At 41.0% G+C, this 25,490-nt stretch overlaps 1 protein-coding gene across 1 annotated transcript in view; it reads right to left on the bottom strand.

The window, feature by feature from the left end:
- Window positions 1-25,490, bottom strand: part of MNAT1 (MNAT1 component of CDK activating kinase) — a 191,750-nt gene that overhangs the window by 102,026 nt on the left and 64,234 nt on the right. Inside the window, exon 6 of the mRNA XM_069733634.1 lies at window positions 10,608-10,727. Coding sequence (XP_069589735.1) covers window positions 10,608-10,727 — 120 coding nt within the window. The remainder of the gene's footprint in view (window positions 1-10,607; window positions 10,728-25,490) is intronic.

Raw genomic sequence — 25,490 nt, 5'->3', positions numbered from 1 at the left:
AGTGCTTGAATCCCGCAACTGAATCCGTAAAGGTACAGATTGGCGAGCGACTGCTGGGCGCATGAGCAGGATTCTGGAGCCACAACTGCACGTCACAGGTCTGTGTAATGTGCATGGGAGGGAAGGTGATAGTATAATGAAGAGCAGAGGCAGGGATTTCTTCCAGGCACCGCATGCCCCGGAGCGTGGAAGAAATTATTAACATAATGAAATAAAGGTCTATTTCTCCACGTCTAGACAGCAACTATGAGGCATACAGGTAAGACTAGATTAGCATCTCTATTACCTGTATGCCCATATTAATAGCTGAAAAGTATCGCAGGTGGTGACAGATTCCCTTTTAAGAGTTAGAATAGATGCAGGTGTTATTAACGAAATGGAAATTCCACTTTGTACTATACTAACTGTTATGGTGGAGTAGAAGTTAGACTAAAGCTGAGCACGTACTCAAGCTGATGGTGTCGCAGTTAGAGGTAACAACATACAGCTATAACCGAGACTAGTGATGTGACATATTCCATTACGACCTCCGCTTCCCAGCCACTAACACACTTGCCAGAGGCAAAAGGGACAAAGTGCGACTTGCATTTTGTACTAATACTGCAAGGATGGCTAATGGAAGTGGTGCTGCGGCTAATGTCGCAAACATTTTTTGCTGCGATAGGTTTTTTTTTTAATCACACAAATTGCCAATGTCATTTTTTCATTTACCATATATATTGGACACAACATTTACAAATGTTTTTCGCAAACCCTGGAAAAATGTAGAAACCATTCATTTCTAAAATTCCTTACCCCCTTGACAAAAAAAAAAATCTGTATCCCAAAAAAACGCAAATTGCTATATATATATATATATATATATATATATATATATATATATATATATATATATATATATATATATATATATATATATATATATATATATATATACACATATATGAAGATGTGGTCAGCAAGTAACATATTCATTAAAAATTCATTAATTTTTTTCCTGTTTTTCTGAACTGAACTGACAGCCTAAAATAGAGCTGTGAATGCTATGAACTTATATTAAGACATTCATCTATAGAACGTGGGACTTTTCCAGATGGAAAAATATTATTGGCTAGTGGACTTTCAGGGTTACCGTACACAAGTGCTGCGACACCGGAGTCAGCGGTGAGCCAGTCACACAGAGCTGACTCCTATAAAGTGCTTCTACTTCTCTTTAGGACGAGAGAAGGCAGGCTGGACCATCCTTTGTTATGTTTTACGCTGCCAGAAAAAGCACATTTTTCTATAGATCGGGTTCAGAATCAGTGTCTTTCCCAGAATTTTTTTTTTTTATTCCTTAATGAGAAAAAAATAAAGAAGAGAGGTTTGGAAATTAAATCCATGGGGATTATAAATAAGCTGAATCCATACACCTCCAGCCCACCCACAACACCATTTCTCAGCTTTTCCCTCTGCAGGAAATTACTGCAAACTAATAAAACCTAAAAACAGTCATTTCACAAATCTGAGCCACTATAAAAAGGAACAAATTAGCCAATGTTCGCCAAAACCTACACACTGCGGTGGCGATGACGTGATTGTCGCTGCACACCAACCGGTCATGTACATGAAACTTCTGTTTACTACCATAACATCGAAGGCTCTGTTTTGTGTCATCAGAACAATTTCTATCATTCTATAATGAGGATTTGTTTGCTAAATTAAAGGGGTTGTCTAAAATTTCTATTAAAGCAACTGTCCCATTTCAAAATATTAATCATCCTATGGATTCACAAGCTTAAAAAAATATAAACTGGGATCTAACTCTCCCCTCCCGGATCCGATTGTTGCCTCTTTGGTATTTGCAGACAACACTGCGGCCAATCGCTGTGTTTAGTGGCTTTTTCCATCTTGCTGGGTAGAACTGTTGAGCTCCATAATTCACTGCGGAGCTGTCAACGCTGCAGCCGATCAAAAAGACAGACGCAGCAGTGGAGAGTCATTCGAAGGAGGAGAGTAAAAGCTTAGCTTATATTTATTTTACATTTTTTCCTAAGTCTACAAGCCTATAATATTTGAAACAGGACAACCCCTTTAAGTTGAAGGCAAACCTGCTCATTGGTGTGGATAGAGAGAGGAAGGAGAGATGTGATCTGAATGACTAACGTGCAATTATGTTATTGCTCATTTTAGCTTTAGAGAAGGGCACAGAAGCTAAATATTCCCTTTTCTATAAACCCAGAAAACCTCTTGTATATACGTACAAATTGGGATACGGGGATATAATGGACATTAGCAGTCTACATTAGAGGTATATGCAGAAGATTATACGACAAACTACCTACGTCCATTACTGCATAGATTTACAATAGCATATACCTCCCCGTGGTTTACCATTCTAAAGAAAAAGGTATACTGTAGGGTATAATATGCAAATTGCCTCTTCTGAGGAAAAGAGGACTTAAACTCTATAGCGCCACCTGTTGGAAGTAGCGATCCTACAAGTCACAATCAACCCTTTAATGAGTCGTGCAATATGACTTAGGATAAAAGCCAAATCAGTATCTCAATTCGCAGATAGTTTATACTGTAGGGTATACACATTTTTGCAATGATGCCTCTAAAAAATAAATCCATGCTCTAGCTATAAATACTACCCACCGAAATTTAAAAAAAACTTTAGTAATAACAATAAAATCAGAACAAGTTAAAAAAAATCCCAATTGAACAATTTCTTACAGCTAAAAGTATATGTTCAGAGGAAAGTGTCTGAAAATCAATCTGCAGACTTTGCCCGGAGATCTCACAAAAGAAGCTATAGTAAATAGACTAATTAGACGAGGCTACAAGAGGACTGCCAAGATTACAAGACATGTATTCTTGTATGGTAACACCAAAAAGATGAAAAAGGAGGACAAGGAACAGGCACATTTCACATGCACTGTCTGTACTCAATGGCAGGATCTCAGAACTATCAAACAAATATTGGAATGTTCTTCTTGTGGACACTACCTCGGAGCAAATCCTGCCAGCGTCTCCTTCCTTTGTTGCCAAAAGATCAGCTAATCTAAAAGACCTTCTAGTGCATAGTCATTGTGACCCCGCCAAAAAAAAAAATCTACCCGTGATCGCTCTTTGGGACCCAAGGGATTTTCCCCATGTGGTCTGTGCAAAGCATGTTTGAATCTAGTTAAATGAAGAAAATGTAAGAACTTTGATGGGTCTAGAATCTTCGATATCAGAATACATCTTACCTTGCTCCTCTCCAAAGGATTGGTATACCATGCAGAATGTCCTTGCGGAAAAATATATGTTGGTTTAACCACTAGAGAGCTCAAATGTCAGGGAACACATTAGGGACGTTGAGAAGGCCCAATCCATACAGGATTGCACTCTTCTCAAAACCTTGCCACGACATTTCAAGCGTTTCCATGACTAATCCAAGAGGTCTCACAATTAATCGATTGATCAGGTAGATTTGGGCCCCTGTGAGGGAGACATTGGTAAAATTCTGTCCCAAGTGGAAAGTAGATGGATCTACTGGCTGGGTACTCTCAGCCCACAAAGGGCTCAATTAACATATGGGCTTCACAGCATTCTTATAAAGACGTATCATTTTTAGGAGTTGGGGGGGTTTCTCTGAAGTTGAGGCCGTTTCTTTTTAATCTTTATTTTAATAGTATTCTCTCTTTATCTTGGTTTTAGATATAGTCATCTTGGACTAAAGGTACCGTCACACTCAGCGACGCTGCAGCAATATAGACAACGAGCTGATCGCTGCAGCGTCGCTGTTTAGGTCGCTGTAGAGACGTCAAACACAGCAGCTCCAGAATGATGCAGGAGCGATCCAGTGACGTAACGGCGACTCACTTATCGTTCTCGCAGGTCGTTAGCTCCATGTAAAACATTGCTGGCATCGTCGCTTTTGCTGTCAAACACGACGATACACGCCGACCTGACGCCGAAATAAAGTTTTGGGCTTCTAGCTCCGACCAGCGATGTCACAGCAGGATCCAGATCGCTGGTGCATGTCAAAAACAACGAGATCGCTATCCAGGACGCTGCAACGTCACAGATTGTTGTCGTTCTCATTGTAAAGTTGCTGAGTGTGAAGGTACCTTTACTGTGGAAGATGTTGGTGTGATACCATGAAGTAAAGGACTGCTTCTGGGCTTCTACAGCAAGTTTGGACACCTTGCATATTGATGTCGTCCCTTAGGATATAACAGTCACTTCACCCCCATTCCAGCAGCAGGCATCTGAAGAACTTTCCATTGGGTTCATACCTTTCTCTTCACTGATGAACAACTATGTCTTTACGGTGAACTACATCATCATCTCTACACAATGGCCATTTTTTGTAATGGCAAAGCTTGTGCTGGGAGGGATTTTTGGTGACAGTGATAGTGGGATGTTCTTCTCCTTTTTGTTCTAGTTACGTTGTCTCTGTATAGGTTAGGTATTCCTTCACTAATAAGAGCAACAAGAACTGATTAAGTGTGAGCTATGCCCTCAGTTATGGGCGGATATATTGTAACACATGACATCTGTATCCTTTGAGGCTGGGATTACTTTATTCACAGGGAGTGGGAGGGTGCAATCCATTTACACCTTGGATACAGTGTCATTTTTATTGTAGTTGTGCACTTTATTTAGCACACAATGTTAAACGCTTACTTTTTAACCCATTTATATTAGCACTTTTTTTTAGTACATAGTAATCTTTAATTCATATCTATGGAATTGTGTCATGCACTTTACATGTATTCACACCATTCCTCCAAAACATAGGCTCCGCTATTTTACAGGGTCCTCCCTCGTAATATAATTTTAGGAAGTCCTGCTCTCATGTTTGTATACAGTCCTCTCCAGTTGTTTTCTTTGTTTTATAGTTGGCACCTATATAGTTATGTATACCCCATAGGTAAGTGTTCTACGTATGCGGGTCAAATAGTACTTTCCAGGAAGTTCAATTACCATATGGGGTGCGGCAGACGTATCATGTGCCACAACATCAATACAGTCGTTTCTTTCACAGCATCTATTGATGGTCAAACTATTCAAATAGGCTGCAGCCCTCCTGTGTGCCACAGCTCCGGAAGAACCTTGTGGCGAAACGCGTGTTCTGGTGTGGAGACACTACACCTGACATGTCTGGTCATTTCATCTTACAGCATTCTCCAGATTATGCTTGACCGGTCTTTGTACTTCCATTGCTGAGGCATATGTGCACCACTTGCCAAATGTGTTTTTGTTTTTTGTGTGTACTAGACTGCTACCGCAGCTTCTATATGTATTTTTGTGTGTGTGTGCACTATACCGCTACCGCAGCTCATTTGAAGGCTTAAATATGCAGTACATCTAATATATAAAGCTGGATGTGTGTGTGTGTATGTGTGTGTGTGTGTGTGTGTGTGTGTATATGTGTGTGTGTGTGTGTGTGTGTGTGTGTGTGTGTGTGTGTGTGTGTGTGTGTGTGTGTGTGTGTGTATGTCCGGGATTGGCATCTGCACCGTCGCAGCTACAGCCACAAAATTTTGCACAGTCACACGTCTGGACCCCGAGAACGTCATAGGCTATGTTGTGAGGCGAAATTTTAACCCTGCGCGTTCCAATTCACCAAACAATTTTGCCCCTATCTACATAATGGGGAAAAAAGTGAAAGGAAAAGTGTTGGAGGCAAAGTGTTGGAGGCAAATTGACAGCTGCCAGATGTGAACAAGGGGGACTTAAAGAATGAGAGCGATGGCGCCAAAGAGTATATACCGTACAGTTGCTAAGGTGTGGCCCCGACATGGGATACTCACCACACACGGGGATGTGAACACACACAAAATGCGCCACACACTACCACGTGCTTGAACACATATACCACCCTCAGCAAACATTTCACCACACATACACCAACCTCGCCACATAAAAGTCGAAACACAAGAGTCGCCACTCAAAACTCGCCACGCGCAAAACTCGCCACAAGCAAAACTAGGCTCATGCAAAACTCACCACACGTGCAAAACTCGCCACACGCAAAACTTGCACATGCAGAAAAATTGCCACATGCACAAAAGCTGCAACACATGCAAAAGTTGCCTCACACAAAACTTGCACATACTCAAAACACACCACACATGAAACTCGCTACGCACAAAACTCGCCATGCGCAAAACTTGCTGCACACAACTTGCTACACTAACCTGTCACATGCAACTCGACACACAAAAAGTTGCTACACGCATGTCGCCACATGCAACTCAACACACACAACTTGACACATGAAACTCGCCCTAAAACACACACAAGTCTGGTGATATCCTTCAAAAATAAAAATCTGGTTAATAAGCAGACAAACTACAAAAGCAACAAATGTACCATATAGGAAATACGGCAGCTGTCAGTAACATGACCTGTCTATTATGTGTATGTGTGAGCTAATATATACTGCCAGGGGGGAGGGCTTCCTGTTGGCTGGGGATTTATCAGGCTGCCAATTTAGCTAATACAGGAGGAGGAGATGACACAGGTATATACTATATACAAGAGGAGATGACACAGGTATATACTATATACAGAAGGAGATGACACAGGTATATACTATATACAGGAGGAGATGACATACAGGTATATACTATATACAGGAAGAGATGACACACTGGTATATACTATATACAGGGGAGATGACATACAGGTACATACTATATACAGGGGAGATGACAGGTATATACTATATACAGGGGAGATGACACATATACTATATACAGGGGAGATGACACAGGTATATACTATATACAGGAGGAGATGACATACAGGTATATACACTATATACAGGAGGAGATGACATACAGGTATATACTATATAAAAGAGGAGATGACACAGGTATATACTATATACAGGAGGAGATGACATACAGGTATATACTATATACAGGAAGAGATGACACTGGTATATACTATATACAGGGGAGATGACATACAGGTACATACTATATACAGGAGGAGATGACATACAGGTATATACTATATACAGGAAGAGAGGACACTGGTATATACTATATACAGGGGAGATGACATACAGGTACATACTATATACAGGAGGAGATGACATACAGGTATATACACTATATACAGGAGGAGATGACATACAGGTATATACTATATAAAAGAGGAGATGACAATACTGACCAAATAACGTGTGAACGAGGTCTAATACAGGAGGAGATGACACAGGTATATACTATATACAGGAGAGATGACACACAGGTATATACTATATACAAGAGGAGATGACACAGGTATATACTATATACTATATACAGGAGGAGATGACACAGGTATATACTATATACAGGAGGAGATGACATACAGGTATATACTATATACAGGAAGAGATGACACACGTATATACTATATACAAGAGGAGATGACACAGGTATATACTATATACTATATACAGGAGGAGATGACAGGTATATACTATATACAGGAGATGACATACAGGTATATACTATATACAGGAAGAGATGACACACTGGTATATACTATATACAGGGGAGATGACATACAGGTACATACTATATACAGGAGGAGATGACATACAGGTATATACACTATATACAGGAGGAGATGACATACAGGTATATACTATATAAAAGAAGAGATGACAATACTGACCAAATAACGTGTGAACGAGGTCTAATACAGGAGGAGATGACACAGGTATATACTATATACAGGAGAGATGACACACAGGTATATACTATATACAAGAGGAGATGACAGGTATATACTATATACAGGAGGAGATGACACAGGTATATACTATATACAGGAGGAGATGACATACAGGTATATACTATATACAGGAAGAGATGACACACTGGTATATACTATATACAGGGGAGATGACAGGTACATACTATATACAGGGGAGATGACACAGGTATATACTATATACAGGGGAGATGACACAGGTATATACTATATACAGGAGGAGATGACAGGTATATACAGGAGGAGATGACATACAGGTATATACTATATAGAAGAGGAGATGACACAGGTATATACTATATACAGGGGAGATGACACATGTATATACTATATACAGGAGCAGATGACAGGTATATACTATATACAGAGCAGATGACACAGGTATATACTATATACAGGAGGAGATGACATACAGGTATATACTATATACAGAAGATGACACCGGTATATACTATATACAGGAGGAGATGACTTACAGGTATATACTATATACAGGAGATGACCCATATATACTATATACAGGAGGAGATGACATACAGGTATATACACTATATACAGGAGGAGATGACATACAGGTATATACTATATAGAAGAGGAGATGACACAGGTATATACTATATACAGGGGAGATGACACACGTATATACTATATACAGGAGCAGATGACACAGGAATATACTATATACAGGAGCAGATGACACAGGTATATACTATATACAGGAGGAGATGACATACAGGTATATACTATATACAGGAGATGACCCATATATACTATATACAGGAGGAGATGACATACAGGTATATACTATATAAAAGAGGAGATGACACATAGATATATAGAGGAGGAGATGACATACAGCAGGTATATACTATATACAAGGGAGGTGACATACAGGTATATACTATATACAGGAGATGACATACAGGTATATACTATATATAGGAGGAGATGACATCCAGGTATATAGTATATACAGAAGAGATGACATACAGGTATATACTATATACAGGAGGAGATGACACATAGGTATATACACTATACAGGATGAGATGACACATAGGTATATACAATATACAGGAGATGACATACAGCAGGTATATATTATTTACAGGGGAGATGACATACAGGTATATACTATATATAAGGGAGATGACAAACATGTATATACGGAGGGGAAAATGAGAGGTGTGAGGTGAAAATGAAAAGGTGTGAGTGCAAAATGAGAGGAGTGAGGGAAAATAGTGGAGTGATCGGAAAATGACAGATATGAAGTCGAAATGACAAGTGTTAGGGGGGAATGAGAGGAGTGAGGGGGAAAATGAGAGGTGTAAGGGAGAAAATGAGAGATATGAGGGGGAAAATGAGAGGCGTGATGGGAAAATAAGGGTATGTGTCCACGTTCAGGATTGCATCAGGATTTGGTCACTATTTTCCATCAGTTTTTGTAAGCCAAAACCAGGAGTGGATGATAAATGCAGAAGTGGTGCATGTGTTTCTATTATACTTTTCCGCTAATTGTTCCACTCCTGGTTTTGGCTTACAAATACTGATGAAAAATCCTGACCAAATCCTGATGCAATCCTGAACGTGGACACATACCCTAAGAGAAGTGAGGTGCTATAACTAACCACAGATATTTACTATGCCCAGGCAACGCCGGGCTCTTCAGCTAGTTTATCAATATTTTTGTACAACTGACATTTTATGTCCTTATCTGGCTACAATATTTTGTATACTGCGCAACTGACATTTTTCTCTTTGTTGTGTTTCGTGTCTTTATTATTGGTGGAGGACTAGTAGGATTTCTTGCTTTAGGAGACTGATTATAAGGTTTAGTCACTAGACTATTCTTCAGAACAACTTACTACTATTAATTTTTATGATGGTATCAATATAATTATTAGTCAGAATATAGTAGTGTTACCTCCTTGAAGCACTGTGTTTTATAAATTGTTCTGATTTTATTGCTATTAATAAAGATATTTTTTCAATAGAGATGAGCGAGGACTAAAATGCTTGGATGCTCGTTGCTGGAACCAAGAAATTCCTAAGCCTCGCATACTCGTTTTGAGTAACGAGTATAATTGGAGTTAATGGGAAGGCAAAGCTTTTTTCCGGCAGGGAATTCGAGTTTTACATAGAGCACCGCCCATTACTCACCAAGTAACAAGTACATCCGAGCACTGTAATACTCGAGTGATAGCCGAGCATGTTCGCTCATCCCTATTTTTTCATCTTGATGGATCTCCAATTAGTGGACAACCCCTTTAATGCACCTTAAGCTCTTAAGTCCTCTACAGATTATTTTTAAAGGGAATCTGTCAGCAGGCTTCCGTCATGTAATCCGAGAGCAGCATGATGTGGAGGCAGAGAGCTTGATTCCAGCAATGTGTGACTTGCTGGGCTGCTTGATCTCATTTTGATATAATTACAGTTTTCTCTGCTGCAGATCTAACAAAGCTCTGAATGCTGAGCTGTGCATAACCCCGCCCACACCACTGATTGGAAGCTTTGTGTACACTGCACATTGACAGAAGCTGATAACCAGTGGTGGTGGTGGGGTTGGACCAGGAGGCACAAGACATCTAGTCCTGAAGTGATAGTCTCCTGATCTTATTAAAACCACAACACACAGCCCAGTAAGTGACATATCACCGGAATCAGGGTCTCAGCTGCTCGCTGATCACATAGAGAAAACCTGCTGACAGATTCCCGTCAACAGATACCTGAGATTGGAAACCAAAACAAGCAAAACAACCATATCCGTTTGGTCTGAATAATCACTTGTCATGCACAATACATTCTGACAAAGACAGGTGGACACAATAATAACTATTTAACTCATACTGAAACGGACTTACCATTTTGATTCCAGTAGAAAAGGTGACTGCTGGTCTTGTCTTCTCAATCTGCACTTCGATCTGAGTGGTTTTACCCTTGTGTTGGGCCAGGAGAATAGATGCTGGAAGGTGAGAAGTCTCCTGCAATGGTTGGAAAGGAAAGGGAGAAAAATGTAATAAACATATTTACATTAAAAACTTGACAAACGCACACAAATAAGGGAGACAAATAATGGCTTATATCGACCTGTGCTCTGCGCTCTTCGGCTCAATTCACTGCTTTTCAAACGGATAAAGATCTTGATTGGTCAAAATGTCAAATGATTGTAGCCCATCACAAAATGTAATGTTAGCGTTATTCATGGCACTCACCAATAGCTGCAAAGCTCAATCCATCTAAAACTATATATAAAAAGGTGGATTCACCTGCCTACTTGAATAATAATAAAAAAAATAATGATATATATAAATATATATGCATATACACTAGATGGTGGCCCGATTTTCGAATATGGGTCTCGGGTATTCTAGAATATGTATGTATGTATATAGCAGCCACATAGTATATAGCACAGGCCACGTAGTATATAGGAGTACTACATGGCCTGTGGTATATACCAAGTGGCTGCTATATACATACATACATATTGTAGAATACCCGATGCGTTAATATATGCCACGCAGTAAATAACACAGCCCACGCAGTATATAGCAGCCACGCAGTATATAACACAGCCCACGTAGTATGTAACACTGGCCACGTAATATATAACACAGCCCACGTAATATATAGCACAGCCCACATAGTATCTAACAGTAGCCACGTAGTATATACAGTTAGGTCCATATATATATTTGGACAGAGACAACATTTTTCTAATTTTGGTTATAGACATTACCACAATGAATTTTAAACAAAACAATTCTGGTGCAGTTAAAGTTCAGACTTTCAGCTTTCATTTGAGGGTATCCACATTAAAATTGGATGAAGGGTTTAGGAATTTCAGCTCCTTAACATGTGCCACCCTGTTTTAAAAGGGACCAAAAGTAATTGGACAGATTCAATAATTTTAACCCCTCTGTGACCTTAGACGTACTATCCCGTCGAGGTGCCCTGGGCTTATCTGACCCTGGACGGGATAGTACGTCATAGCCGATCGGCCGCGCTCACGGGGGGAGCGCGGCCGATCGCGGCCGGGTGTCAGCTGCTTATCGCAGCTGACATCCGGCACTATGTGCCAGGAGCGGTCACGGACCGCCCCCGGCACATTAACCCCTGGCACACCGCAATCAAAGATGATCGCAATGTGCCGGCGGTGCAGGGAAGCACCGCGCAGGGAGGGGGCTCCCTGCGGGCTTCCCTGAGCCCCCGCAGCAACGCGATGTGATCGCGTTGCTGCGAGGGTCTCCTCACCTCCCTCCCTGCTCGAGCCCCGGATCCAAGATGGCCGCGGATCCGGGTCCTGCAGGGAGGGAGGTGGCTTCACAGAGCCTGCTTAGAGCAGGCACTGTGAAGGCTGCAGCGCTGCATGTCAGATCAGTGATCTGACAGAGTGCTGTGCAAACTGTCAGATCACTGATCTGTGATGTCCCCCCCTGGGACAAAGTAAAAAAGTAAAAAAAAAATTTTCCAAATGTGTAAAAAAAATAAAAAAAAATATTCCAAAATAATGAAAAAAAAAAAAATATTATTCCCATAAATACATTTCTTCATCTAAATAAAAAAAAAAAACCAATAAAAGTACACATATTTAGTATCGCCGCGTCCGTAACGACCCGACCTATAAAACTGTCCCACTAGTTAACCCCTTCAGTAAACACCGTAAGAAAAAAAAAAAAACAACGAGGCAAAAAACAACGCTTTATTATCATACCGCCGAACAAAAAGTGGAATAACACGCGATCAAAAGGACAGATATAAACAACCATGGTACCGCTGAAAGCGTCATATTGTCCCGCAAAAAAAGAGCCGCCATACAGCATCATCAGCAAAAAAATAAAAAAGTTATAGTCCTGAGAATAAAGCGATGCAAAAATAATTATTTTTTCTGTAAAATAGTTTTTATCGTATAAAAGCACCAAACCATAAAAAAATGATATAAATGAGGTATCGCTGTAATCGTACTGACCCGAAGAATAAAACTGATTTATCAATTTTACCAAACGCGGAATGGTATAAACGCCTCCCCCAATAGAAATTCATGAATAGCTGGCTTTTGGTCATTCTTCCTCACAAAAATCTGAATAAAAAGCGATAAAAAAATGTCACGTGCCCAAAAATGTTTTCAATAAAAACGTCAACTCGTCCCGCAAAAAACAAGACCTCACATGACTCTGTGGACCAAAATATGGAAAAATTATAGCTCTCAAAATGTGATATTGCAAAAAATATTTTTTGCAATAAAAAGGGTCTTTCAGTGTGTGACGGCTGCCAATCATAAAAATCCGCTAAAAAACTCGCTATAAAAGTAAATCAAACCCCCCTTCATCACCCCCTTAGTTAGGGAAAAATAAAAAAAAATGTATTTATTTCCATTTTCCCATTAGGGCTAGGGTTAGGGCTAGGGTTAGGGCTAGGGCTAGGGTTAGGGCTAGGGTTAGGGCTAGGGTTAGGGCTAGGGCTAGGGCTAGGGCTAGGGTTAGGGCTAGGGTTAGGGTTAGGGTTGGGGCTACAGTTAGGGTTGGGGCTAAAGTTAGGGTTAGGGTTTAGATTACATTTACAGTTGGGAATAGGGTTGGGATTAGGGTTAGGGGTGTGTCAGGGTTAGAGGTGTGGTTAGGGTTACCGTTGGAATTAGGGTTAGGGGTGTGTTTAGATTAGGGTTTCAGTTATAATTGGGGGGTTTCCACTGTTTCGGCACATCAGGGGCTCTCCAAACACGACATGGCGTCCGATCTCAATTCCAGCCAATTCTGCGTTGAAAAAGTAAAACAGTGCTCCTTCCCTTCCGAGCTCTCCTGTGTGCCCAAACAGGGGTTTACCCCAACATATGGGGTATCAGCGTACTCAGGACAAATTGGACAACAACTTTTGTGGACCAATTTCTCCTGTTACCCTTGGGAAAATACAAAACTGGGGGCTAAAAAATAATTTTTGTGGGAAAACAAAAAGATTTTTTATTTTCACGGCTCTGCGTTATAAACTGTAGTGAAACACTTGGGGGTTCAAAGTTCTCACAACACATCTAGATAAGTTCATTGAGGGGTCTAGTTTCCAATATGGGGTCACTTGTGGGGGGTTTCTACTGTTTAGGTACATTAGGGGCTCTGCAAACGCAATGTGACGCCTGCAGACCAATCCATCTAAGTCTGCATTCCAAATGATGCTCCTTCCCTTCCGAGCCCTCCCATGCGCCCAAACGGTGGTTCCCCCCCACATATCGGGTATCAGCGTACTCAGGACAAATTGGACAACAACATTTAGGGTCCAATTTCTCCTGCTAACCTTGGAAAAATACAAAACTGGGGGCTAAAATATAATTTTTGTGGAAAAAAAAATATTTTTTATTTGCATGGCTCTGCGTTATAAACTGTAGTGAAATACTTGGGGGTTCAAAGCTCTCACAACACATCAAGATGAGTTCCTTAGGGGGTCTACTTTCCAAAATGGTGTCACTTGTGGGGGGTTTCTACTGTTTAGGTACATTAGGGGCTCTGCAAACGCAATGTGACGCCTGCAGACCATTCCATCTAAGTCTGCATTCCAAATGGCGCTCCTTCCCTTCCGAACCCTCCCATGCGCCCAAACGGTGGTTCCCCCCCACATATGGGGTATCAGCGTACTCAGGACAAATTGGACAACAACTTTTGGGGTCCAATTTCTCCTGTTACCCTAGGGAAAATACAAAACTGGGGGCTAAAAAATAATTTTTGTGGGAAAAAAATTTTGTTTTATTTTTATGGCTCTGCATTATAAACTTCTGTGAAGCCCTTGGTGGGTCAAAGTGCTCACCACACATCCAGATAAGTTCCTTAGGGGGTCTACTTTCCAAAATGGTGTCACTTGTGGGGGGTTTCAATGTTTAGGCACATCAGTGGCTCTCCAAACGCAACATGGCGTCCCATCTCAATTTCTGTCAATTTTGCATTGAAAAGTCAAACTGCGCTCCTTCCCTTCCGAGCTCTCCCATGCGCCCAAACAGTGGTTTACTGCCACATATGGGGTATCAGCGTACTCAGGACAAATTGGACAACAACTTTTGAGGTCCAATTTCTTCTCTTACCCTTGGAAAAATAAAAAATTGGGGGCAAAAATATAATTTTTGTGAAAAAATATGATTTTTTATTTTTACGGTTCTGCATTATAAACTTCTGTGAAGCACTTGGTGGGTCAAAGTGCTCACCACACATCCAGATAAGTTCCTTAGGGGGTCTACTTTCCAAAATGGTGTCACTTGTGGGGGGTTTCAATGTTTAGGCACATCAGTGGCTCTCCAAACGCAACATGGCGTCCCATCTCAATTCCTGTCAATTTTGCATTGAAAAGTCAAATAGCGCTCCTTCCCTTCCGAGCTCTCCCATGCGCCCAAACAGTGGTTTACTGCCACATATGGGGTATCAGCGTACTCAGGACAAATTGGACAACAACTTTTTGGGTCCAATTTCTCCTGTTACCCTTGGTAAAATAAAACAAATTGGAGCTGAAGTAAATTTTTTGTGTAAAAAAGTTAAATGTTCATTTTTATTTAAACATTCCAAAAATTCCTATTAAACACCTGAAGGGTTAATAAACTTCTTGAATGTGGTTTTGAGCACCTTGAGGGGTGCAGTTTTTAGAATGGTGTCACACTTGGGCATTTTCTATCATATAGACCCCTCAAAATGACTTCAAATGAGACGTGGTCCCTAAAAAAAATGGTGTTGTAAAAATGAGAAATTGCTGGTCAACTTTTAACCCTTATAACTCCCTAACAAAAAAAAAAATTGGTTCCAAAATTATGCTGATGTAAAGGAGACATGTGGGAAATGTTACTTATTAAGTATTTTGTGTGACATATCTCTGTGATTTAATTGCATAAAAATTCAAAGTTTGAAAATTGCGAAATTTTCAAAATTTTCGCCAAATTTCCGTTTTTTTCACAAATAAACGCAGGTACTATCAAATAAATTTTACCACTATCATGAAGTACAATATGTCACGAGAAAACAATGTCAGAATCACCAGGATCCGTTGAAGCGTTTCGGAGTTATAACCTCATAAAGGGACAGTGGTCAGAATTGTAAAAATTGGCCTGGTCATTAACGTGCAAACCACCCTTGGGGGTAAAGGGGTTAAATAAAATATTCATTTTTAGTACTTGGTTGAAAACCCTTCCTTCCTCCTTTTTGATGCTCTGCCAGGCCTTCACTACGGTGGTTTTCAGTTGCTGTTTGTTTGTGGGCCTTTCTGTCTGAAGTTTAGGCTTTAACAAATGAAATGCATGCTCAATTGGGTTGAGATCAGATGACTGACTTGGCCATTCAAAAATATTCCACTTCTTTGCTTTAATAAACTTCTGGGTTGCTTTGGCTTTATGTTTTGGGTCATTGTCCATCTGTAGTATGAGACAACGACCAATCAGTTTGGCTGCATTTGGCTGGATCTGAGCACACAGTATGGCTCTGAATACCTCAGAATTCATTCGGCTGCTTCTGTCCTGTGTCACATCATCAATAAACACTAGTGACCCAGTGCCACTGGCAGGCATGCATGCCCAAGCCATCACACTGATTCCGTCGTGTTTTACAGATGATGTGGTATGCTTTGGATCATGAGCTGTACCACGCCTTCGCCATATTTTTCTCTTTCCATCATTCTGGTAGAGGTTGATCTTGGCTTCATCTGTCCAAAGAATGTTCTTCCAGAACTGTGCTGGCTTTTTTAGATGCTTTTTAGCAAAGTCCAGTCTAGCGTTTTTATTCTTGATGCTTATGAGTGGCTTGCACCTTGCAGTGAACCCTCTGTATTTACTTTCATGCAGTCTTCTTTTTATGGTAGATTTGGATATTGATACGCCTACCTCCTGGAGAGTGTTGGTCACTTGGTTGGCTGTTGTGAAGGGGTTTCTCTTCACCATGGAGATTATTCTGCGATCATCCACCACTGTTGTCTTCCGTGGGCACCCAGGTCTTTTTGCATTGATGAGTTCACCAGTGCTTTCTTTCTTTCTCAGGATGTACCAAACTGTAGATTTTGCCACTCCTAATATTGTAGCAATTTCTCGGAAGGGTTTTTTTATGTTTTCGCAGCTTAAGGATGGCTTGTATGGATGAGCTCCTTTGACCGCATGTTTACTTCACAGCAAAACCTTCCAAATGCAAGCACCACACCTCAAATCAACTCCAGGCCTTTTATCTGCTTAATTGAGAATAACATAACAAAGGGATTGCCCACACCTGTCCATGAAATAGCCTTGGAGTCAATTGTCCAATTACTTTTGGTCCCTTTAAAAACAGGGTGGCACATGTTAAGGAGCTGAAACTCCTAAACCCTTCATCCAATTTTAATGTGGATATCCTCAAATGAAAGCTGAAAGTCTGATCTTCAACTGCATCTGAATTGTTTTGTTTAAAATTCATTGTGGTAATGTCTATAACCAAAAGTAGAAAAATGTTGTCTCTGTCCAAATATATATGGACCTAACTGTAGTATGCAGTATAGAACACAGCCACGTAGTATAGAACACTGCCCACATAGTATATAGCAGCCATGTAGTATATAACGCAGCACAGTGGCCACGTAATACATAGCACAGCCCACGCAGTATAGAACACAGCCCACTTAGTATCTAACAATGGCCAGGTAGTATACGGCAACCATGCGGTATCTAACACAGCCCATGTAGTATTTAGCAGTGTGGGCACCATATCCCTGTTAAAAAAAATAATTAAAATAAAAAATAGTTATATACTCACCCGGCGGGATCCAGTGAACCTCTGGCGATGCGTGCGGTTGCCGCCATCTTGCGTTCCCAGGATGTATTGCGAAATTACCCAGATCACTTAGCGGTCTCGCGACCGCTAAGTCTTCTGGGTAATTTCGCAATGCATCTCTGGGACCGGAAGCTGGCGGGAGCGCATCGTCGGACTACTGAAGGTGGGAATAGCAGGTTTTTTGTTTTTTTATTTTTAACATTAGATCTTTTTACTATTGATGCTGCATAGGCAGCATCAAAAGTAAAAATTTGGTCACACAGGGTTAATAGGGCGGTAACGGAGTGAGTTACCCGCGGCATAACGTGGTCCGTTACCGCTAGCATTAACCCTGTGTGAGCGGTGACTGGAGGGGAGTATGGAGCGGGCGCTGACTGCGGGGAGGAAGGAGCGGGCGCCAGGCACTGACTGCGGGGAGTATGGAGCGGGCGCTGGGCACTGACTGCAGGGAAGTAGGGAGGGACTAATCGGACTGTGGCCGTCGCTGGTTGGTCGCGGCAGCCATGACAGGCAGCTGGCGAGGCCAATCAGCGACTTGGATTCCATGACAGACAGAGGCCGCGACCAATGAATATCCGTGACAGAAGGACAGACATAAAGACGGAAGTGACCCTTAGACAATTATATATGTAGAATATATATATACACACACATACACTTACCTTGTAATGTCTTCACTTCTTTATGTGTCCGGATCCCAGAATTCCAAGCGGCGGACGTTCACTGACCTCCATATTGGGACACTCAAGTGATGGGTGTCTCAATATGGAAACTGCTGGTGGTACCAACCTATCCAGCGGAACACCGTCGCACCACACACTCTATATGCCGTACGCACCACACACACACAGCAGCAGGGAGACAGAGCACAGGGGGGAGACAGCTCAAACGGGACAGCACGTGAGGGGAGAACACAGCACAGGAAGTAAAGAGACAGCAGACAAGATGGATAGCACATGGGGTAGACAGGTCAAAGAAGAGAGCACAGACGGGAGAAGTCAGCACATGGGGAAAGAGAGAGTGGATAGGTGGGTGAGCACATGGGGGGAGAGATTCTCAACACTGCAAAGACTGCCCTCATCGTGACATTACCGCCCTCCCGATGCAATAGCATTGGGCCTCCATCTAGTATAATATTCAAAATATTCAGACCCCTTTAAATTTTTCACTCTTTCATTGCAGCCAATTGGTAAATTCAAAAAAGTTCTTTTTTTTCTCATTAATGTACACTCTGCACCTCATCGTGACTGAAAAAAAAAATGTAGAAATTTTTGCAAGTTTAATAAAAAAGAAAAACTGAAATATCACATGGTCATAAATATTCAGACCCTTTGCTCAGACACTCATATTTAAGTCACATTCTGTTCATTTCCTTGTGATCCTCCTTGAGATGGTTCTACTACTTCATTGGAGTCCAGCTGTGTGTAATTAAACTGATCGGACTTGATTTTGAAAGGCACATACCTGTCTATATAAGGCTACTTTCACACTAGCGTTGGAATCTCCCCGTCGCAATGCGTCGGGGAGAGATTCCGACGCTAGCGTTTAGCGCATTGCACAATGGAGGCAGCGGATGCATTTCTCCGGCGCATCCGCTGCCCCATTGTAAGGTGCGGGGAGGTGGGGGCGGAGTTCCGGCCGCGCATGCACGGTCGGAAAAAGCGGTCCGTCAGGAGCAAAAAACGTTACATGTAGCGTTTTTTGCTCCCGACGGTCCGCAGAAGCACGACGCATCCGTCGCTCGACGGATGCGACGTATGGCAATCCGTCGCAAATGCGTCGTCAATACAAGTCTATGGGGAAAAAACGCATCCTGCAAGCACTTTTGCAGGATGCGTTTTTTCTGCAAAACGACGCATTGTGACGGATTGCAGAAAACGCTAGTGTGAAAGTAGCCTTAGACCTCACACCTCACAGTGCATGTCGGACCAAATGAGAATCATGAGGTTAAAGGAACTGGCCAAGGAGCTCAGAGACAGAATTGTGGCAAGGAACAGATCTGACCGAGTTTACAAAAGAATTTCTGCAGTACTCGAGGTTCCTAAGAGCACAGTAGCATCCATAATCTGAAAGAAGTTTGAGACCACCAGAAGTCTTCCTAGACCTGGCCATCCAGCCAAACTGAGCAATCGTGGGAGAAGAGCCTTGGTAAGAGAGGTAAAGAAGAACCTCAAGATCACTGTGGCTGAGCTCCAAAGATGCAGTAGGGAGATGGGAGAAAGTTCCACAGAGTCAACTATCACTGCAGCCCTCCACCAGTTGGGCCTTTATGGCGGAGTGGCCTGACGCAGCCTCTCCTCAGTGCAAGACATATGAAAGCCCGCATAAAGTTTGCCAAAAAAAAAAAACCACACATGAAGGACTCCCAGACTGAGAAATAAGATTCTCTGGTCTGATGAGACGAAGATAGACCTTTTTGGTGATAATTCTAAGCAGTATGTGTGGAGAAACCCCAGGCACTACTCATCACCTGTCCAATACAATCCCAACAGTGAAACATGGTGGTGGCAGCATCATGCTATGTGGGTGTTTTCAGCTGCAGAGACAGGACGACTGGTTGTCATTGAAGGAAACATAAATGCAGCCAAGTACAGAGATATCCTCTGAAAACCTCTTTCAGAGTGCTCTGGACCTCAGACTTGGCCGAAGGTTCACCTTCCAACAAGACAATGACCCTAAGCACACGGCTAAAATAACAAAGCAGTGCCTTCAGAACAACTCTGTGAACATTCTTAATTGTCCCAGCCAGAGCCCTAACCTAAACCCAATTGAGTATCTCAGGAGAGGCCTGAAAATGGCTGTCCACCAACGTTCACCATCTAACCTAACGGAACTGGAGAGGATCTGCGAGGAATAATGTTAGAGGATCCCCAAATCCAGGTGTGAAAAACTTGTTGCATCTTTCCCAAGAAGACTCCATGGCTGTATTAGCTCAAAAGGGTGCTTCTACTCAATACTGAGCCAAGGGTCTGAATACTTATGACCATGTGATATTTCAGTTTTTCTTTTTTAATAAATTTGCAAAAATTACTACATTTCTGTTTTTTCAGTAAAGATGGGGTGCGGCGTGTACATTAATGAGAAAAAAAAAAAGAACTTTTTTGAATTTACCGAATGGCTGCAATGAAACAAAGAGTGAAAAATCTATTAGGGGTCTCAATACTTTTCGTACCCACTGTATATATACATACACACACACACCATGTTGCATAGGCTTCTTTATTAATATTAAGAGCTGTATACGTTGCCTGGAATTTAGCTGAAAAAGACATGGGGGAGGAGAAATGTGAAAAGAGCATGGTCTATTGCATTCTTTCAGTCAATAGGCATTGCAAGGCTTGTTCTCAGTAGCAGGGCTAACCAACTTCAAGCCTGTACTCACCTCATCCCTAATGTCCTCTCCAGTAGTATACTTGGCTAGCTGTGCTCCTCCCAAATGTCCTTTTCAGCTAAATGCCAAACACAATATACAGCCCTAGTTCCTTGATCTATTTTCAATGAGATCTGAGCATCCACCAAATTACATCTTTTATGGGCATCCTTTTTAAGTCTACATATACAGTATACACACACACACTTTTTTATTTTATTTGTTTTACAAGGAGACAGATCAGTAAAAATCAGGGAACTGAAAAAACACAGCCCACTGTCACTTCACACTCACATCCTTCTTAAAACAGTATCTCCTTGTGAAAATAAAAAGGACTGAACTTTGCAACAATCAATGATTGCTGAGGATATATGTCTTTTGATTGGAATTCCCTAGAACTAGAATAATTCTTAATTAAAAAAAAAAAGTTTAGATTAAATTGTCAGCACTTTCAAACTAGACATGGATGAATACTTTTAATAAAGCGATGGGTGTTAATCACCGTTAAGCCTTCCAAAATGAAGAAGGATATCTTATACTGTTTGCTCTGTAATTCGAGATTTAGTCATTAAAGTGGGATTGAATCTATCTCACAAAATGTCGATGATAATATATATTATGTATTGTTTAATAAAACAGCGTTCACATCAGATTGGGCCAGAGGAATGGACTTCTGCCAATAAAAACAACTAAATGGAGATTTCAGTGTGTTCATTCTAAATTCCTCCAAATTGTAGAACGGGGGAAAAATATGGTAGGTTTTATCATAACTCGCGTATAAGACAAACAATATTGCTCAAAGTACACAATAGACTTAAAGAGGATTCCCAAAAAAGATGTAATTTAGTGGATGCTCAGATCAAGAAACTAGTGCTGGATATTGTGCATGGAATTTAGCTGAAAAGAACATTTGGGAGCAGCACTACTAGACTGGCATCCAGCTGGAACGGTCATTAGGGATGAATGGAGTATGGGCTTGAAGTCAGTTAGCCTTGCCGAAAACATGCAGATTGAACACGGTCTTTTGTAACCTCTTAGCCATTTCACAATGCTCCTACCACATGTCCTTTTCAGCTAAATGCTAGGCAAAATAAACAGCTTTCAAAGTCTGACTCTGTGAGCTGCAGTGTTAAAAGTGTAACTGGCAAACAAATATATAGAATATTAATTAAGAAACCTAAGCAACACAATAATAAGCGCTGCCTCACCTTACAATTACCCGTTCCACTGGGCTGCACTCTGCCATATAAAAAGCTTTTGTGTGTTATTGGATTCATACAATGGAGATCCTGTGACATTATTTCCTCCCCCACCCCACCCCCGTTTTCCTTGCTTCGGTGGCCCTGAAACCTACACCACCAATGCCAATAAAAATGGATTCCCTTGACCGAACTCATTCTATGCTTCGCAACTCCCAGGCTTCTAACAGAGCACATGGTACTCCTATGTAACGAATGCTGGAGCGAAAAGCTCGCCTGTACCTGTAGGTATAAAGCAGTGCAGATCAGAAAGAAGCCCACTAGTGTCTGTAAAAATGCCCCAATATAGGACTTGCAGTAGTGCCCGTACAGACGTACCAGCGCTTCTGATGCCACTGTCAAAGCCATAAAAGAACACCAGTCCTGGTATTCATAATCATGTGTTACAACAACGGAAATAGTGCACTAAATTTGTAGTAAAATTCAGTCCTTGAGTTGAGGACTGTGGCTTTAGGCTATGTGCGCACGTTGTGCATTTGCTTGTAGAAATTTCTGCAAGGTTTCTGCATCTCTTGGCAGAAAAAGGCAGCTGGAAATGCGTACGGCACGGTTTTTATGCATTTTTGTAAATCCATAAAGCTAAATAAATATAAAGAAAAGAATTGTGATGCCATTTCCTTGTTCAACCTCTTCAGCCGGATACCCTCATTAATATTAAATAAAGACACAGACACACACACAGTCACCAGCCTGTGTAGGAGCATTAACATAATTAAACTACATATGCTGTAACAAAATAGAAACTGTCAGAAATCTGCGTGAAATCCAATATCTGTTTATTTTTCAAAAAACGTGTAAAAAAAAAAAAAAAAAAGCGTGGGCTCCTGCATAATATTCATAACAAGCAGAGGGAAAGCCAACGGCTGAGGGCTAATGTTAGTATTCTGGGTAGGAGCCAATACCCATAAAGGTTCCAAAGCTGTTAATATCAGCTCACAGCTGTTTGCTTAGCTTTTACTGGCTAGTTTACAGGGGAACCCCAGAAATAAACTGACATGGGGCCCCCCTATAAAATCGAACCAGCAAAGGCTAGGCAGACAGCTGCGGGCCAATATTAATAGCCTAGAAAACATCAGCTCTCAGCCACCCCAGAAATGGCGCATTTTATATATGCGCCAATTCTGGCACTTAGCCTCGCTCATCCCACCTGCCCTGTAGCAGTGGCAAGTGGGGTTCATATTTGTGGAGTTGAAGTCACCTTTCTATTGTCAGGTGACATCAAGCCCACAGGTTAGTAATGAAGAGGTGTCTAAAAGACACCTATCCATTACTAACCCCATAGTGATATTGTATAAAACATAGACACCCAGAATAAAGTCCTTTATTTGAAATAATCACAGAGTCCTTTAACCCCTTAATGACCGCCAATACGTCTTTTAACTGACCTGAGATATAAGAGAATAGCCTCCCCATACAGATGACAATCCAGCATCTGTCGGTAGTACACTATAGCTGACAACTTGCTGTACCAGCCACGATCAGTATTTGCACCATCTAAATCTGTTTAACCCCTTAGATGCTGCTGTCAATAGTGACTACATCATTATAAATGGTTAACAGAGTGTGGGGGCTTCTTCTTTGTCACAATTGGTGCCCTCAGATCATGATTTTGTTGTCCTGATGTTTGCCATGACAATTCATGACCAAATAGTGGCCTTAGAGTCTGACGGCGGTAGTAATCTGTTTAGAAGTTAGCAACATTTAGGTGGTAAAAATACACATTTTCATTTCTGTCATACCACTTTGCATTAATTCCTGTAAAGCACCTGAAGGGTTAACCCTGCTGTTCTGTTGGTCAAAAATGACCGACTTTGAACTTCAATATTCTTTAAAATATTCAAGATGCGGCTCTGAAACCCGTGGCCGACCGACCCATCCTCATTTAAGTCAATCAACCACAAGTTTCAGAACCGCATCTTGAACACCCCAAAAAATACCAAAGTTCAAAATAGGTCTCCCCAGACCGAACAGAACAGCAGGGTTAATAAACTACCTGACAGCAGTTTTCAATATGTTTAGGGGTGCTGTTTTTAAAATGGTATCACGTTTGTGGGTTTCCCAATATATGGGACTCCTAAAGTCACTTCAAACATGGATAAGTCCCTAAAAAAATACATTTTGTACATTTCTTTGAAAAAATGAAAAATTGCTGCTACATTTTTAAACCTCCTAAAATGTTAACAAAATAAAATAACATTTTACAAATGGTGCTGTTGTAAAGCAGACATGTGGGAAATGTTATTTATTAATGGTTTGCTGTTGTATGACTATCTGGATTAAAGGGATAATCATTCAAATTTAGAAAATTGCTAATTTTTTAACATTTTTCTCAAATTTTTGATATTTTTTATAAATAAACACAAAAAATGTTGAACAAAATTTACCATTATCATAAAGTATAATGTGTCACGAAAAAACAATCTCAAAATCACTGGGATTTGTTGAAGCGTTGCAGAGTTATTACCACATAAAGTGACACTGGTCAGATTTCAAAAATTTGGCTCGGTCACTAAGGGGTTAAACCCCTTCATGACCTTGGGATTTTTCATTTTTCCGTGTTCGTTTTTCACTCCCCTCCTTCCCAGAGCCATAACTTTTTTATTTTTCCGTCAATTTGGCCATGTGAGGGCTTATTTTTTGCGGGACGAGTTGTACTTTTGAACGACATCATTGGTCGTGTACTAGAAAATGGGAAAAAAATTCCAAGTGCGGTGAAATTGCAAAAAAAGTGCAATCCCACACTTGTTTTTTGTTTGGCTTTTTTGCTAGGTTCACTGAATGCTAAAACTGACCTGCCATTATGATTCTCCAGGTCAGTATGAGTTCATAGACACCTAACATGACTAGGTTATTTTTTACCTAAGTGATGAAAAAAAATTCCAAACTTTGCTTAAAAAAAAAAAAAATTGCACCATTTTCCGCTACTCGTAGCGTCTCCATTTTTCAGGATCTGGGGTCGGTTGAGGGCTTATTTTTTGCGTGCTGAGATGACATTTTTAATGATAGAATTTTGGTGCAGTTACGTTCTTTTGATCGCTTGTTATTGCATTTTAATGCAATGTCGCGGCGACCAAAAAAAACGTAATTCTGGCGTTTCGCATATTTTTCTCGCTACGCCGTTTAGTGATCAGGTTAATGCTTTTTTTTAATTGATCGGGCGATTCTGAGCGCGGCGATACCAAATATGTGTAGATTTGATTTTTTTTTATTTATTTATTTTGATTGGGGCGAAAGGGGGGTGATTTAAACTTTTATATTTTTTTTATTTTTTTTTCCATTTTTTTTTTCCATTTTTTAACTTTTGCCATGCTTCAATAGCCTCCATGGGAGGCTAGAAGCAGGCATAGCACGATCGGCTCTGCT

This window comes from Ranitomeya imitator, chromosome 1 (assembly GCF_032444005.1).
Source record: "Ranitomeya imitator isolate aRanImi1 chromosome 1, aRanImi1.pri, whole genome shotgun sequence".
Lineage (NCBI taxonomy): Eukaryota > Metazoa > Chordata > Amphibia > Anura > Dendrobatidae > Ranitomeya > Ranitomeya imitator.
Note: the sequence above shows the minus strand (reverse complement) of the source record. Positions and strands in the feature narration are given on the sequence as shown.